This window comes from Microcaecilia unicolor, chromosome 1, assembly GCF_901765095.1.
Source record: "Microcaecilia unicolor chromosome 1, aMicUni1.1, whole genome shotgun sequence".
NCBI lineage: Eukaryota > Metazoa > Chordata > Amphibia > Gymnophiona > Siphonopidae > Microcaecilia > Microcaecilia unicolor.
Window position 1 is genome coordinate 304,791,165 of NC_044031.1, and position 17,486 is coordinate 304,808,650.

The window sequence follows — 17,486 nt, forward strand, 5'->3', positions numbered from 1 at the left end:
CATCCCGGCAGGGTAATCCTGGTGGGTCCGGATTGGCCCACACGTCCCTGGTATGCGGACTTGATCAGGCTCTCAGTCGGCGATCCTCTGCGGCTGCCAGTGGAGCAGGGCCTGTTACATCAGGGTCCCGTGGTGATGGAGGATCCCTCCCCCCTTTGGTCTTGCGGCCTGGCTATTGAGCGGCAGCGTCTGAGAAAGAAGGGCTTCTCAGACAAGGTCATCGCCACTATGCTGAGAGCGAGGAAGCGCTCTACTTCTACTGCTTACGCCAGGGTTTGGCGTATCTTTGCAGCGGGGTGTGAAGCAGGCTCACTTTCTCCCTTCACTGCTCCAATTTCTTCAGTGTTGGCGTTCCTGCAAGAAGGTCTGGTCAAAGGCCTGTCGCTCAGTTCCCTGAAAGTTCAGGTAGCGGCTCTGGCTTGCTTCAGGGGCCGCCTGAAGGGTGCTTTCCTGGCTTCGCAGCCAGATGTGGTGCGCTTTCTCAAGGGAGTTAATCACCTGCGCCCTCTTCTGCACTCAGTGGTGCCTGCGTGGAATCTCAACCTGGTGCTAAGAGCATTGCAGAAGCCGCCTTTTGAACCCTTGTCGAGGGCATCTCTGAAGGACCTGACGTTGAAAGTAGTCCTTTTGGTGGCTATCACTTCAGCCAGAAGAGTTTCCGAGCTCCAGGCACTCTCATGTCGAGAGTTTTTTTCTGCAGTTCACTGAGGCAGGAGTGACTATTCGCACAGTGCCTTCCTTCCTGCCCAAGACTGTTTTTCGCTTCCAGGTGATTCAGCAGCTCTGTCTCCCTTCCTTTTGTAGGGAGGTCTACCCAGAGGAATACTCTGCTCTCAGTTTCTGGATGTGAGACGAGTCATCATCAGATACTTGGAAGTGACCAATGATTTCCGGAAATCGGATCATCTGTTTGTCCTGTTTCCAGGTCCTCGTAAGGGTCTGCAGGCTTCTAAGCCTCCAGTGGCAAGATGGGCAAGGAAGCCATTGCAGCGGCTTAGGGTCCGTCTCCTTGGAAGAGATTTGCAAGGAGGCAGCTTGGGCTTCGGCCCATACCTTTGCCAGGCATTGCCGCTTGACTGTGGCTGCTCGGGCGGAGGCCCGGTTTGGAGCTTCAGTGTTGCGGTCAGGGATTTCTATGTCCCGCCCTGGGTGAGTACTGCTTCGGTACATCCCACCAGTCTATGGATTGATCAGCTTGATGATATGGAAGGTAAAATTATGTATAATCATACCTGATAATTTTCTTTCCATTAATCATAGCTGATCAATCCATAGCCCCTCCCAGATATCTGTTCTGTTTATATTCTGGTTGAATTTTAGGTTCAAGTTTAGCCTTCAGTTACTTCAGGAGGACTTCGTGTTCAAGTTCTTCTTTCACTTGGATTCTTCAAGAGTTGAGACGAGTTTGTGTTACAGTGAGCTGCTGCATTCCTCTCCCCTCCGTTTTACGGGGCTGGATTGAGATTTAAATTCTGCCGGCACTCCCTCCCGCTTCGTGCGGCTGTAGGGCAGCTTTGTACCCCTCCCGCTTCGGCGGTGGTAGGGTCAGTCAGCTCCTCCCGCGGTTGCAGGATAAGCCAGATCCCCCCGCATCGGCGGGTGTGGTGTCCCTCCCCCGCTCCGCGGGGATGAGCTGGACGGATTCCCCTCCCCCACTTGTGTGGGGATGAGCTGGGTTAATTCCCCTCCCCCGTTTCGGCGGTGGTGAGCTGGGCAGAGTGTCCCTTCGTGGGTGTAATTCTCTTAAGTGCTGAGTCCTGCGGATGGAGCTTTGATATCGACATACTGAGGAGTTTCCGGCAGCACATGACCACATATAGGGAGGCAAAAGTTTGCTCTCTATCTCCACCTGCTGGTAGATGGACACAACCCACCAGTCTATGGATTGATCAGCTATGATTAATGGAAAGAAAATTATCAGGTATGATTATACATAATTTTACCTTGTACAAGCAGGAAGACTGGATGCACTACTTTGGGGTTCTTTCCCAGAATCATCCTATAAAACATTGACTCTAAACCCTTTCATTTCACATCTGTTTACACTGTGGGGTAGACTCAAACAGAGATTAAGGGGAGTGCAAAGTAGATCCTCTTATGCTTGGCTTACCCAAGAGCCGGGCTTTCCGGGGGGACAAGAGAATAAAATAATGATCTCATGGTTTGACAGAGGTTTAATTAGATTCCGGGAGTTCACGTCAGAGGGTACCCTTAAAACCTTTGAAGAGATTAGAAGGGAATACGATCTCCCTGAGACTGATCACTATGCTTACCTCCAAGTCAAAAATTACATGATGACAGCAAAATGGCATAAGGGAAATTGGGTGGAGAATGAACAATTCGAAAACTTGTGGGGGATCATAAGTGTGGGAGGGAAAGGGATTTCTAAATTGTATGAGCATATTAGAGGTACTGACTTCGAAAAGCTACCATATATGAAAGCTTGGGAACAAGATCTCAAACAGGAATTTAGCTGGAAAGAGTGGAAGAAGATATGTGTGGAGATAAAAAAAGGCATCCATATGTTTGCTGGTCAAGGAGAATGCATATAAAATTATGAGTCGCTGGTACTATACACCAGATAGGATAAAAATGATGTACTCCACCGCCTCAGATATATGTTGGAGGTGTGAAAAGGAGAAAGGGACATATTTTCATATATGGTGGGAATGCTTGATAATTCAGGATTTCTGGGAGATGGTTACGGGACTTATCACACAAGCGATAGGAGTACAGTTCCCCTGTGAGCCTAAATGTTGTCTATTGGGTTACGGGAATACGGGAGGGAAGGTATGGCAAACTAGAGTAAAGCGTATGAGCTTGGCAGCAGCTAAAACAACAATAGCATTGAAATGGAAGCAAAGAACAGGCCCAACGAAACAAGATTGGGCAGATAAATTATATCTCCTGATGGGAATGGAGAAATTGACAGATAAACGTAAGGGAAAATATAAGTCTGGTGCAGAAGAGTGGTCACAACTGGAAGGGATATTGAAAAAGGAAGAAGGAGAACGAGAAATAAGGACTTAGGATGGAAATGGAGAAGGAGACCGGGGTGGGTAAGGTGGGGGGGCAATAGGGGGGGGGAGGGAAGGATAAAAGGGGAGGGGGAAAATGGCTGTTAACAAAGCTTGAATGTTACTGTTTTCTTTTCCTTTATTTTTGTATTCTGAAGAAGAATTGTTCTGTATGACTTTGTAATTTTTGAAGCATTAATAAAACATTTTACAAATTAAAAAAAAAAAAATAGAAAAATTAAATTCTTTTTTCTACCTTTTGTTGTCTGCTCATTTTATTTTTCCAAGTCATGTCGGTCCCAGGCTCTGGTTTCTACATCCTTCTGTCTTCTCTTAACTCACTCACCAAGGTCTCAGGCCCATTTGATATTTCTACTCTCTCTCCATGTCCACTATCCATCTTCTTCCTCCATGTTTAGTATCTCCCTTACTGTGTCCCTATATTTCTATACACCCAGCTTCTCCCCTCTCTTTGTCCCCAGTGCCATTATATCACTACCCTCTCTGACCCTACCCCATCCAGCTTCTCTCCCTCCCTCCCCTTTCCAGCATCTGGTTTGGTTGCTTGATTCCCTGCCTGCCCACCCGCCCGCCCTTCCTCACGCTGTAGGTTTAGTATTTGATCCCTTTTCCTTCATCTCCTTGGTCTGATATCTCTGTTTCCCTTCCCTCTCTCTTTGTGCTGTACCAGCAGTTCTCTCCATTCCCTCCAGTTCTCCTTCCCCTCTTTCTCCCACGTCCAGCTTTCTCCCTTCCATCCAGATCCCCTCCTCCTCGCACATCCAGCAGCTCTCTCTCTCTCCAGCCCCCTCTTCCTCCTCCCACATCCAGCAGCTCTCACCCTACCACCCAGATCTCCTCCTCCTCTTCCTCCAGCAGCTCTCTCCCTTCCATCCAGTCCCCTCCTCCTCTTCCTCCAATGTCCAGCAGCTCTCTCCCTTCCCTCCAGTCCCTTCTTCCTCTTCCTCCCTTGTCCAGCAGCTCTCCAGCCCCTTCCTCCTCTCCCTCCCATGTCCAACAGCTCTCTCCCTTCCATCCAGTTCCCTCCTCCTCTTCCTCCCATGTCCAGCAGCTCTCTCCCTTCCCTCTAGCCCCTTCTTCCTCTTCCACCCTTGTCCAGCAGATCTCCAGCCTCTTCCTCCTCTCCCTCCCATGTCCAGAAGCTCTCCAGCCCCTTCTTCCTCTCCCTCCCATGTCCAGAAACTCTCAGCCACTTTCCCTCCAGGCCCACCCATCCAACATCCTTTGCTGCATCGGTCCCTGCATTCTCCTTTTCGCCCGTTGCGCAGCGCTGCCATTCTCACAGGCAGCTCCGTTCCCCCCTGCCGCGTCCATCTGGCCCTCTCTATGCACTTCCTGTTTACGTAGGGCCAGATGGACGTGGCAGAGAGAAGCGGAGCTGCGCAACAGGTGAAAAAGAGAATGCAGGGACCAATGCAGCGGAGCCTGGGGAGAAGAATTATTTCAGGGCAGGTAGGCAACATTGAACGCTGCCTCCCGGAAGGCCATACCCGGAGCCACGGGAGAAAAGGCAGCAACAGCAGCGAAGATGTTGGGTGGGCGGGCCTGGAGGGAAAGTGGCTGCGCCTGGGCTCATCCAGGCCCGCCCGTGGCTACGCCCCTGGTCAACATAAAATGCATCATTTATTAATCAATGCCTAATTCTTATAAAGGTAATCTGTTTTCATGCTATTACCATGTAGTAGAATATCAAGTAAATCAAATGAAAATGGATGGTTTGGGAAACGACGTCAGCAACCAAGTCAAGACGTCTAAGCAGAGAGCTCTGCCCCATTAACTTGCTATAAGCATTAATCTGTACCCATCCAAGCTCCTAAGCATCAAATAAGTGTAGCACAAACAACTGGAAACTTACCAGGAAGAGTAGATGATACTGATGTGGTGTCAGGAACTAGATTTAAAGAACTATGCACACAGCACCTGCATTAATGGGAGCAGAGGCAGCCTCAAAATGATGGCAACCAAGAAAATGTGCGGCGGCAAAGTGCTTGATACATTTGAAAGAGTAAATGAAGAATAGCGAGATGAATAATGAGGATGTTATAATGCCTTTGTATCGCTCCATGGTGCGACCGCACCTCGAATATTGTGTTCAATTCTGGTCGCCATATCTCAAAAAAGATATAGTGGAATTAGAAAAGGTGCAGAGAAGGGCGACGAAAATGATAAAAGGGATGGGACGACTTCCCAATGAGGAAAGGCTAAAGCGGCTAGAGCTCTTCAGCTTGGAGAAAAGGCAACTGAGGGGAGATATGATAGAGGTCTACAAAATAATGAGTGGAGTTGAACGGGTAGACGTGAAGCGTCTGTTCACGCTTTCCAAAAATATTAGGACTAGGGGGCATGCGATGAAGCTACAATGTAGTAAATTTAAAACGAATCGGAGAAAATGTTTCTTCACTCAACGTGTAATTAAACTCTGGAATTCGTTGCCAGAGAATGTGGTAAAGGCGGTTAGCTTAGCGGAGTTTAAAAAAAAATTTGGATGGCTTCCTAAAGGAAAAGTCAATAGACCGTTATTAAATGGACTTGGGGAAAATCCACTATTTCTAGGATAAGTAGTATAAAATGTTTTGTACTTTTTTGGGATCTTGCCAGGTATTTGTGATCTGGATTGGCCACTGTTGGAAACTGAATATAATGGGTCCTGCCAGCGCAGCTTATTTACAAAACAGGATGCTGGGCTTGATGGACTTTTGGTCTTTCCCAGTATGGCAATACTTATGTACTAATAGAGAGGTATTCCACAGCCGGTTCCAGGAGGTAAAAGGATGGCTTGGCTGCAATGAAAGAAGAGATCATGGAGCTCTAATAATGGAACTAAGAATGAATATGGCAGGACTAGACAAGAGGGTGGAGGTGGAAGCCAGGTGAGAGAAGACAGGGGATATTGCATCTTTAGAAGCAGCAATGTGCAAGGTGGAAGCGGGAAGAAAATGAATGGCTAAAAAACCCGAAAAACATGGAAAACTGGCCAAGACACAATAACCTGCACATGAGAGATACCAGAGACCAAAATATAAGCAGACTGCAAAGATACTGCAATAAAAATGCAAAGCAGAACTAGCCTCAAGGGAACAGCCAGTTACAGACATGAAGTCAAACTGAATAGAGCAGATAGTTCCCTGGAAAAATGGAGAAACAACTGCCATGGGACATTGTCATAGGCAACCGTGATTGTGAAAGATGTAGCCATTCAAGTTTTGTTTTATTTTTGTTTTTTTTGAGTGGGATGGAAATAAGGCATCTTTGTAGGAAGACTCTCACCAATTACATTAAAACAAAGCTACTGAAAAAGGAGAGGGGGGAGGGGAAGGGGGAGGAATTAGAACAGGAGGATGAGACCTGACTGTATGAGACTGCTCTGATGGATATTGGTTAGCACTTTTGTTGTATTAGAAGTTTCACCTATTGTTAAATTTATTTCTGGAAAACAATAATATAAATGGTAAAAAACAAAAAAACAAAAACAAAGGGACTTTAAAGAGGTCACAGTGAAACTACAAAAATATAGATGTATTTCTGTTTGGTTTGGCTTTTACAGTGAACAGCATTAAGAAGCACTGCACATTAAAAGACTGCAATGAAGGAAGCAGGCATAAAGGGGCTGGAGTTGCAAGGAGCAGAAGAAAAAGACAAGACATATAAAGAAGCAGGGAACTGGCAGAGAGACTGGAGTGCTATTTTTTAGGCACAGTTCAAATGGACGTTTAAAGGTTTTGAGATTCTGCCTTTCAGGTTATACCTGGTGGTACTAGGTCCTTTTCCACCCCTCCTCTTTACCACTAAAACTCTCCTGCCTCCTTTAAAAAAGTGAACTGGCTACTCCTTTAAAGGAGTTGTATTTCAGCACAGCTGGGCAGCTAGCTGGTGCTGCATTTGAAAGAGCAAAGAAGCATTTCACAGGTCTTTTTACATTCCCTGGTGCTCTGCTTGAAAGAGGAGTTCTCAGATTCAACTTTGGTGAGTACTTGCTTTCCTTCCTTCATTTCACCTCCCTTGCAGTTATGTCAGCACTGGCAGGTGTCAGTGAAGTGTTGCTCCCAACATGGCACTCGGAGAACAGTGTCAGGTCAGTGCTCGGTATGTGCCCACTCTTTCCCTCAGACTAATTTTTTGGTGGTAGTACAGGCTCCAGGAAGCAGCAGGGATCCAAAATTTTGACAGCTCAGCAGTTTACCACAGACTACAGAACTGCGGTGGCCATCTTGTCTACACCCACACAGCTCCTGACAAAGAATACTGATTTCCCTTCAATGCCATTACTCACCTGAATTTGCCTGTTCGTAGTGCAGGGAACACAATTTTAGAGTATTTATGCTCAGCGTTATCCGCTCCATTTCATCCTGAATTTGCCCTCTTGATACATCAAGCATTTCTTGTTAGAGATCACGGTCTTCTCAGGACACTCCTGCTTCTATTATGCAGCCTCAGGAACACGGAGGAGACTAGAGAGCAACTTGGACTTTGATTCAGATAGGGCTGGTTCAAGGAACTGTGGCACCCTGAGCCAACTTTTACATCAGCGCCCCCCTGTGATCCGGTAGTTCCCCTTCTTTTTAAGTCTTCCCCTTCCTGCTGGTGATACAGTGTACCTAAATCATCCTGCATCTCTCCCTCCTCTCCCACCTAAAGGAGAGAGGGAAGGGAGAGACACCGAACCAGAATTTTAACATCCTTTATCACTGGCGCCTTGAGCCAGTGCCTTCCTTAGTTCAAAGGAAGCTCTGGAAGAGACCTCCTAAGGCTTTCCATATGTATGCAGCTATGCAGGAGTTAATTTCAGCTCAGAGGAACACTCCTAATGCAGGTCTGAAGGTGGCCCGAGCTATGTCTCATCTGTGTCCTCTGCTCCTGGATGAATTAGAGCTGTTGAAGCTTCCTGTAGCTGATGCCTTGGTAACAGCGGTCACGAAGATTACTATTCCAGTGGAAGGGGGCATGGCTCTCAAGGATGTCCGAGATCGCAGACTAGAGGCTATGCTGAAGCTATTATTTTAAGTGGCTTTACTGTCTCTTCAGGCTACAATTTGTGTATCTTATGCTGCCCAAGCTCATTTCTGCTGGACCCAGCTGTGCAGGGAAATGATACAGAAATCAGATTCTCCATTCTTTCCAGACCTCCCTTCACCAGGGAGAATGGGATCCATTGATGGGATGCCTTTTCCATGATTACATCAGCATGGGTTACTCCTCTATTGGACCTCATGGCCTAGAGGCTCAATGCCAAAGTTTCTTGACTCTTCAGTCATCGGAAGGATTGGAAGGTTTAGACACCTTGTAGTTTGTGATCTGACCAGATGATTGTGGATGGTTGCCATGATTTATGCATTAGGTCATGCATAGGGGAGGATACAAAGACTGCATCAAGTGGCCATCTTTGTGTGTGGGTCCATCACTAATTAGTTCTAAGTCAAGGTCGTGCATGAAGTTCAGAAGTGATTGAGCTTCAGTGGATTCCTAGTCTTGAAAGTCTAAATTCAGGTCTCCTGGTGGTGGTCTCTGGGTTGGATTATAAATGTTTGGAGGTCATCCATTACCTCTCACTATGGCTCTGGAGGGCGGCAGCGCAGTATCATTCTGTGCGCGGTTTTTGTAGAGGTTGTGTGAATTTTTAGAAACATGCTTTCTAGCCATTTGTGTGTTATTGAGTCGACTAGTTGTAACCCCCCCTCTGCTGTCTGGTCTAAAAATTGAGAGGATTTGGTAGTTCTGGGGCAAATCATTTTTTAAAATAACTGTTATCCTCCTTGGTCAGCCATGTTTCTATGATGCAGATTAGGTCAAAGTCCTTGTCCTGTATAAAATCTCTGATGATATCATATTTGTTCCTAACGGATCTGGCATTGAAGTACCCGATGGATATGAAAGACATCTTAGCTGTTGGGTGGGTCTTCGTTTGTTTGAGAGTTGATATTATAATTGGTTTTAGGTGGTGTCTGTGTTCGGTGTGTTTTTGGTTCTTGTTTGATCTCCTTGTTGTGATAGCCTGAATAGGAAAGGTGGCGTTAATGCAGTCAGTTAAAGTATGGGGGGTCCCTGCTTGGCCTTCTCACTGTGTTATTCTGTGTCAATAAGTTTGTATTGGTTAGCGTTGGTGAGGTTGTATTAGTGCAGTCGATTAAGTTATGGAGGTTTACTCCCTGTGGTTTGTTGCTCGTGTGTATCTTGGGAGTCTTCTGCCTTGGAGGCAGATCTCTTATCTGTGCACATGATCCTGTTCTCACCTGCTACAAGTTTTAGACTGAAACAGAGTATTAGTAACTTCAGTATGTTGGTCATAGTGCGTTTATGATGATAGCTGGCATGCGGTATGTGTTTAGCCTCTGTAGAAGATTGAGATAGATTTGTGCTCTTTTTCTCAACTCCGTAGTCTTTGGTGTCTGTTGGGAATTTGGTGTATCCAGTTGTTTGGGATTGGGAGTAGTGGAATTCAGCTAGGGACTTACTTTGGAGCTTCTGTCATCACTCCAAGTCTGCTGCTATTCTCTGTGACCTATAAAGTGCCTCTATCACTTGCTTTGTTAGCTCTTTAATCTTTCCCACAGAATCCTCAAGCTCGCCGGTTAGATCAATTGCAATGACCACAGAGGTCTAAGGTGGTGGGCTTGGGTCATGAACAGCTCGAGTCGCAGTCTTGGGATGTATGCTCGTATCATATGCTGCTCGAATCATCTGTGGTCTTCAGTGCAGTGGCGGAGGAAGGACTCTGACAAAAAAAAAAAAAAAGGAGCCAGAATCCACTCTCCTAGAGTTGAGCCACAGGGATCATCCTCAGAGAAGCAAAAAGCTCTTCAAACAGCAAAGTGAAATTGGAGAGCTCGCAGGGTTATGAAGGTCTCAGGCTTGTGATGTGCATGGGGCAGGTCACAGGTTTGGGTTACAAGTTTGGGTTGTGTGCTGCTCAAGTCACCTGCTCTCTTCTCTCTGGATTTTGATTGGATTTAACTGAGGTGTCCGCAAGTGTGTTCACTTACTGCACGGAGGTTGACCTCATTCCTCCTTGACTTCTCAATGGCCTACAGTTCTCAGGATTGCATCTGTTCTTTAGACTCTCCGGCTGCATTGGTTGTGGAGCGTACAGGGGCAATCCCTTGCTGTTGCCATCTCTTCGCAAGGGAATGCTGTCCCACAGCATAGGGACACTCTCTCGCTGCTGCTGTGTCTCAGGGCGGGGGACTGATTTCCAAATGGCTGTTTTAAATCCAGTTCAATGATGAACTTCAAGATAAACAGAATTACATTTGTTTGCACTGAACAAATGTGGAGGAGTGGCCTAGTGGTTAGGGTGGTGGACTTTGGTCCTGGGGAACTGAGGAACTGAGTTCAATTCCCGGCACAGGCAGCTCCTTGTGACTCTGGGCAAGTCACATAACCCTCCATTGCCTGCCGCATTGAGCCTGCCATGAGTGGGAAAGCGCGGGGTACAAATGTAACCAAAAAAAAAAAAAAAAACAAGAGAATTATAAGACTTTTGGTAGAGGTTTTGACCTCTCTGTGGAATGGAGAATAGTTTGTCTCCTGCAGTTCTCTTGAAACCTGTGATGTCAGCGAAGCTGCAGTACAGCAGTTTATGGTAGTGTATGAACAGTAATATTCTGTGCTACTCTGGCACGGAGCACATTGCTTGCCATTTGTTGTTAAGTGCCATCAAGTCAGTTCACATCTAATATTGCACCAAGTGGAGAGGAAATATTTTCTCTCAGGCCTGTACAGTTCCTGTTCCTCCACCTACCTGCAGAGAGCACGCTTCTTGGTTTCCTTAGCTCTCACTTGCTTCATTAGGTCCTCTAGCTTTTCTGACTCCTGAAACTGCACTCCAAGGTCCTCATCCTCAGCAGTGTTGATAATGTCTCTGTAAAAACGGGAAATGTCAAAGCCCCCATCCTTCTTCAGGTGCATCAGGTCAAGGAAAATACCTGTGATATACAAGAGTCATGAAATCAAAGCATGAAATTCAGCATATGCCAGAAAACAAACCAAAAAATTGCAGTGCTGCTCTCTGCTGACTCAGTGATCTGCCTGCACCACAGATACTAGCATGATAAATCAGTGGGATAAAGGCCTCAGATCAATGGCATAAGAGTGCATACTAATCAGGAAGTGAACCTATCTTCTGATCTACTCCACAGCAGATCTGGAATACTGCACCAGTGGGCATAGATGGAAAAAAAATTAAAATCACAGAATAAACTGTGCACGAAAATTGGGTACCCCCCCCCCCCCCCCCACACACACACAGTGGTCTAAACTGATAACATAAATCAGTTCAGTTCACTGACCCAAATGTTACACACCTTAAAAGTCTTGGTTCTAAAGTTATTGCCATAAAAGATTAGGGAAGAGTAAAGAGAATGGCTTTACAAAATGTAAGATTCTGACATTCTCACACATTAACCTGCATAGTTTGTATCTGTAAAACATACAAGTTTAAAATAATTCTCCACAGCCCAGGTTTTGAAAACTGTCTGGCACGAAGATGACTACAAGTGCTACTCCTCGGGGAATTCTGAACAAAATAAAAAAGAACCATGTGCAAAAATTTTGAAAATTCTGCATTGTTGTTAATTTGTTTTGTGTAGAATTCCCTCATCATAGAGGCCTGGTCCTCCTTGCTCCAGGTCTGACACCCAACTTTCTTCCTCCCACCACCACCAGTAGTCTTGCTTCCCAGCTTAGTGAAAATCCACCCTAGGCTTGATTTCTCCCACAGTTTTCTCTGCCCCCTCTCGAGGGTGGGAACCCCCCAGTTTTCTCTGCCCCCTCACGAGGGTGGAAATACCCCAGTTTTTCTTATGTTTCATTATTTTTATTAAATCCTATATAATAATTTGCACCTCCATCTGGCTGCTTGGGTTCGTAACCGAGTTCCTATTGGTCCGCCCTGGGGATGACATCACAGGGTGGACCAATGGGAAGTGAGAGGGAAGGGAACCCAGCAGCAGCCACCAGAGGTGAGAAACCAAACGCCACCCCGAGTTCCATGATCCCCCAACCTCCCTTCCTCTCTCCTTCCCTCCTTCCACTCCTGATGTCCAACTTCCGGGCCCAGAGACCTGAGGGGGGGGGGTCCTCAGACCAGATACAGGGGGGGGGGCTGTAATTCACATGAAAGGGAGGGAGGCTGGAGGCTAAGCTGCAACTGCGAGGAATACCTTTCATTTCTGTCAGAAACGGGCCTTTTTTACTAGTTATATATATTATTCAACTCATAGAGCAATAATACAAGAAACTGGAAATGCCACATAAAATATTCAAAGTTATTCATAACTGAAATATATTCAACACTTTCATCCACTATACATTAGGTAAATTGGATCCAAGAAAGGAAAAAAATAATACTTTACATTGTATCTAGGAAATACAGTGGGGGAAATAAGTATTTGATCCCTTGCTGATTTTGTAAGTTTGCCCACTGACAAAGACATGAGCAGCCCATAATTGAAGGGTAGGTTATTGGTAACAGTGAGAGATAGCACATCACAAATTAAATCCGGAAAATCACATTGTGGAAAGTATATGAATTTATTTGCATTCTGCAGAGGGAAATAAGTATTTAATCCCTCTGGCAAACAAGACCTAATACTTGGTGGCAAAACCCTTGTTGGCAAGCACAGCGGTCAGACGTCTTCTGTAGTTGATGATGAGGTTTGCACACATGTCAGGAGGAATTTTGGTCCACTCCTCTTTGCAGATCATCTCTAAATCATTAAGAGTTCTGGGCTGTCGCTTGGCAACTCGCAGCTTCAGCTCCCTCCATAAGTTTTCAATGGGATTAAGGTCTGGTGACTGGCTAGGCCACTCCATGACCCTAATGTGCTTCTTCCTGAGCCACTCCTTTGTTGCCTTGGCTGTATGTTTTGGGTCATTGTCGTGCTGGAAGACCCAGCCACGACCCATTTTTAAGGCCCTGGCGGAGGGAAGGAGGTTGTCACTCAGAATTGTACAGTACATGGCCCCATCCATTCTCCCATTGATGCGGTGAAGTAGTCCTGTGCCCTTAGCAGAGAAACACCCCCAAAACATAACATTTCCACCTCCATGCTTGACAGTGGGGACGGTGTTCTTTGGGTCATAGGCAGCATTTCTCTTCCTCCAAACACGGCGAGTTGAGTTCATGCCAAAGAGCTCAATTTTTGTCTCATCTGACCACAGCACCTTCTCCCAATCACTCTCGGCATCATCCAGGTGTTCACTGGCAAACTTCAGACGGGCCGTCACATGTGCCTTCCGGAGCAGGGGGACCTTGCGGGCACTGCAGGATTGCAATCCGTTATGTCGTAATGTGTTACCAATGGTTTTCGTGGTGACAGTGGTCCCAGCTGCCTTGAGATCATTGACAAGTTCCCCCCTTGTAGTTGTAGGCTGATTTCTAACCTTCCTCATGATCAAGGATACCCCACGAGGTGAGATTTTGCGTGGAGCCCCAGATCTTTGTCGATTGACAGTCATTTTGTACTTCTTCCATTTTCTTACTATGGCACCGACAGCTGTCTCCTTCTCGCCCAGCGTCTTACTGATGGTTTTGTAGCCCATTCCAGCCTTGTGCAGGTGTATGATCTTGTCCCTGACATCCTTAGACAGCTCCTTGCTCTTGGCCATTTTGTAGAGGTTAGAGTCTGACTGATTCACTGAGTCTGTGGACAGGTGTCTTTCATACAGGTGACCATTGCCGACAGCTGTCTGTCATGCAGGTAACGAGTTGATTTGGAGCATCTACCTGGTCTGTAGGGGCCAGATCTCTTACTGGTTGGTGGGGGATCAAATACTTATTTCCCTCTGCAGAATGCAAATAAATTCATATACTTTCCACAATGTGATTTTCCGGATTTAATTTGTGATGTGCTATCTCTCACTGTTACCAATAACCTACCCTTCAATTATGGGCTGCTCATGTCTTTGTCAGTGGGCAAACTTACAAAATCAGCAAGGGATCAAATACTTATTTCCCCCACTGTAATTAATAGATTAATGCTACCCAGGTAGCCTACTCCAAGCTGTTTTATAGTGTACATCTGTGTCTAGACAATTAACATTAACCTCTTCTTTAGACTGCAAAAAGTCTTCTAACTGCTTGGGGTCAAAGAACTGAAATTGCTTAGACTGAAATAATATATGGCAAATACAAGGAAATTTAAGTACAAAATTTGCACCTAATGCCAAAGTCCTTGGACGCAAAACCAAAAAGGCTTTACGCCTTTTCTGTGTTTCTGTAGACAAATCTGGATAAATACTTATTTTAGACCCTAAGAATAGAGAATCCAAATGACGAAAGGAAAGTCTCAGTACTGCATCTCGATCCATCTCCAGAGCAAAGAAAACCACCACAGTAGTTCTCTGAGTAATTACCTCTAATGAGGATTCCAAAAAAAGATGTGAGATTCATAGCATCTCCTACTTGGGTTTGAGAAGTTTCAGGCAAAGATTTTGCATTAGGTTGTAAATACTGCGCCCGAGTTATAGGAGGCAAAGAATCCTCAACCATACCTAGTATTTCCACCAAATATTTTTTAACCATCTCTATAGGTGTAATTAAAGGTGATCTAGGGAAATTCATCAGTCTCAAATTAAGCCTCCTAGATTGATTTTCTAACTATTCTAAATGGTGAAAGGTAAAGTTTCTTTCTTTAATTGAGACTTGTTCCACAGATTCTAATTTTTGAATTTTCTCATTTAAAAGTTTCAATTCAGAGGATTGTTGAGCAGTTGCCTGTGCCTGGATAATGGCTGCTTCAGATAATACCTTAATTTCACTAGTGTTTTTAATTATCAATACTTGTAAAGAAGATTGAATGTTAAATGTCAGGTCCCAGAGTGACTCCATTGTCACTATGGCTGGTTTTACTATAGTCCCCGAAGAAAAAACAGGAAGGGAGTCTCAATAGACTGTTTCAAAGTACTCACTATCTGTGATGGCAATATTTGTATTGCTAGTTGTTCTTCCAGCCTGGTGCTCCTAACCGTTTCTCCCACAAGCAGGGTTGTCTTCTTGGTCACCACTGCCACCAAGTCATCAACCTTAGGGAGCATGATTTCTAAGTCCTTCTGGGATACTGCATACAAGCGAAACATAGCCTTAACCACTCTCAGGCTGCCATCTGGTGTAGCATGGCCTCATGTTCCAGAAAGGACTTGGGTGGCTTTTTGGTGCTGGCCATCATAGATTAGAAGAGAAGTAGAAGAAGAAATGTTTAATACCTCCAGCACTTTAGTAATGGAGGGAAGTACTTCCCTATGAAACATCCTAACAGCCATAGAGTTATCCACTAACAGCTCCTCTTCCTCCAGGACCTCAGGCAACCCAGAATGCACAGAAGCTGAGATGTCACCCTCAGAGGGAACAGGGGAAGGAGGAGAAGTAGAGAGCACCTCTGAAGTGGAATCCAAGTGCCTCCTTTTAGGGCAGCCTCCCTGGAACAGTGTAGCCCAGAGCCAGACCTCTTAAGCAAGAAAGTCTGATGCGTTAATAAAACAAACTCTGGGGAAAAAATGCATGTTGGATTCAGAAGCAGGAATGAAAGCAGCAGCAGCAGCCTAAGACCTCCTCCAAAGCCCTAACCGAACAGCCCACTTGCTCTCAAGTCTCTGGGGAAGAATTTACACCCAATCTGCAATAACTCGAAATGGCCGCTGGCACCTCCAAGAGTGTGGGATCAGAGACAGAGGCTTGCGAGGGAGGCGATGAGTGTGAATTCAAAGTCCTCACCACTGAAATCCTGTCCCCCTGAACATGCTGAACAGACTCCCGATGATGCTCTCCACAATTCACAGCAGGAGAAGCACTTAACTGTTTCAGCCACCATAAGGGAAAAGTCTGCTAATGAAATCCCAACGACAATAAGAAGTGGCATAAGGAATGTCATGTCAAATGCAAAGCGCTGATAAGGAAAGCTAAGAGGGACTTCGAAAAAAAGATTGCGTTGGAGGCAAAAACACATAGTAAATTTTTTTTAGGTATATTAAAAGCAGGAAGCCGGCAAAAGAACCAGTTGGACCGCTAGATGGCCAAGGAGTAAAAGGGGCGATCATGGAAGACAAAACCGTAGCGGAGAGATTAAATTAATTCTTTGCTTCGGTCTTCACTAAGGAAGATTTGGGGGGGGGGGGGGGGGGGGAGAGATACCGGTGCCGGAAATGGTATTCGAAGCTGACGAGTCAGAGAAACTTAATAAATTCTCTGTAAACCTGGAGGATGTAATGGGGCAGTTCTACAAACTGAAGAGTAGCAAATCTCCTGGACCGGATGGTATTCATCCCAGAGTACTGATAAAACTGAAAAATTAGCTTGCGGAGCTATTGTTAGAAATATGTAATTTATCCTTAAAAATCGAGCGTGGTACCGGAAGATTGGAGGGTGGCCAATGTAACACCGATTTTTAAAAAAGGTTCCAGAGGAGATCCGGGAAATTATAGACCGGTGAGTCTGACATCGGTGCCAGGCAAAATGGTAGAGATTATTATTAAGAACAAAATTACAGAGCATATTCAAAAGCATGGATTAATGAGACAAAGTCAACATGGATTTAGTGAAGGGAAATCTTGCCTCACCAGGGGTGAACAAACATGTGGATAAAGGGGAGCCGGTTGATATTGTGTATCTGGATTTTCAGAAGGCGTTTGACAAAGTACCTCATGAAAGACTCCAGAGGATACTGGAGAATCATGGGATAGGAGGTAGTGTTCTATTGTGGATTAAAAACTGGTTAAAAGATAGAAAACAGAGAGTAGGGTTAAAAGGTCAGTATTCTCAATGGAGAAGAGTAGTTAGTGGGGTTCCCCAGGGCTCTGTGCTGGGACTGCTGCTTTTTAACATATTTATAAATGACCTAGAAATGGGAGTAACTACTGAGGTAATTAAATTTGCTGATGACACAAAGTTTTCAAAGTCGTTAAATCGCAGGAGGATTGTGAAAAATTACAAGAGGACCTTACGAGACTGGGAGTCTAAATGGCAGATGACGTTTAATGTCAGCAAGTGCAAAGTGATGCATGTGGGAAAGAGGAACCCGAATTATAGCTATGTCATGCAAGGTTCCACGTTAGGAATCACGGACCAAGAAAGGGATCTAGGTGTTGTTGTCGATGATATGTTGAAACCTTCTGCTCAGTGTGCTGCTGCAGCTAAGAAAGCAAATAGAATGTTAGATATTATTAGGAAAGGAATGGAAAACAAAAATGAGGATGTTATAATGCCTTTGTATCGCTCCATGGTGCGACCGCAGCTCGAATATTGTGTTCAATTCTGGTTGCTGCATCTCAAAAAAAGATATAGTGGAATTAGAAAAGGTGCAGAGAAGGGCGACGAAAATGATTAAGGGGATGGAACGACTTCCCTATGGAGGAAAGGCTAAAGCGGCTGGGGCTCTTCAGCTTGGAGAAAAGGCAGCTGAGGGGAGATATGATAGAGGTCTATAAAATAATGAGTGGAGCTGAACGGGTAGATGTGAA

At 45.4% G+C, this 17,486-nt stretch overlaps 1 protein-coding gene across 2 annotated transcripts in view; it reads right to left on the reverse strand.

Moving 5' to 3' along the window:
- XRCC6 (X-ray repair cross complementing 6) overlaps positions 1-17,486 on the reverse strand; it is a 141,038-nt gene that overhangs the window by 66,511 nt on the left and 57,041 nt on the right. For both annotated transcript variants that reach the window (XM_030207770.1, XM_030207781.1), the window contains exon 6: positions 10,774-10,957. In XM_030207770.1, the coding sequence (XP_030063630.1) occupies positions 10,774-10,957 (184 nt within the window). The remainder of the gene's footprint in view (positions 1-10,773; positions 10,958-17,486) is intronic.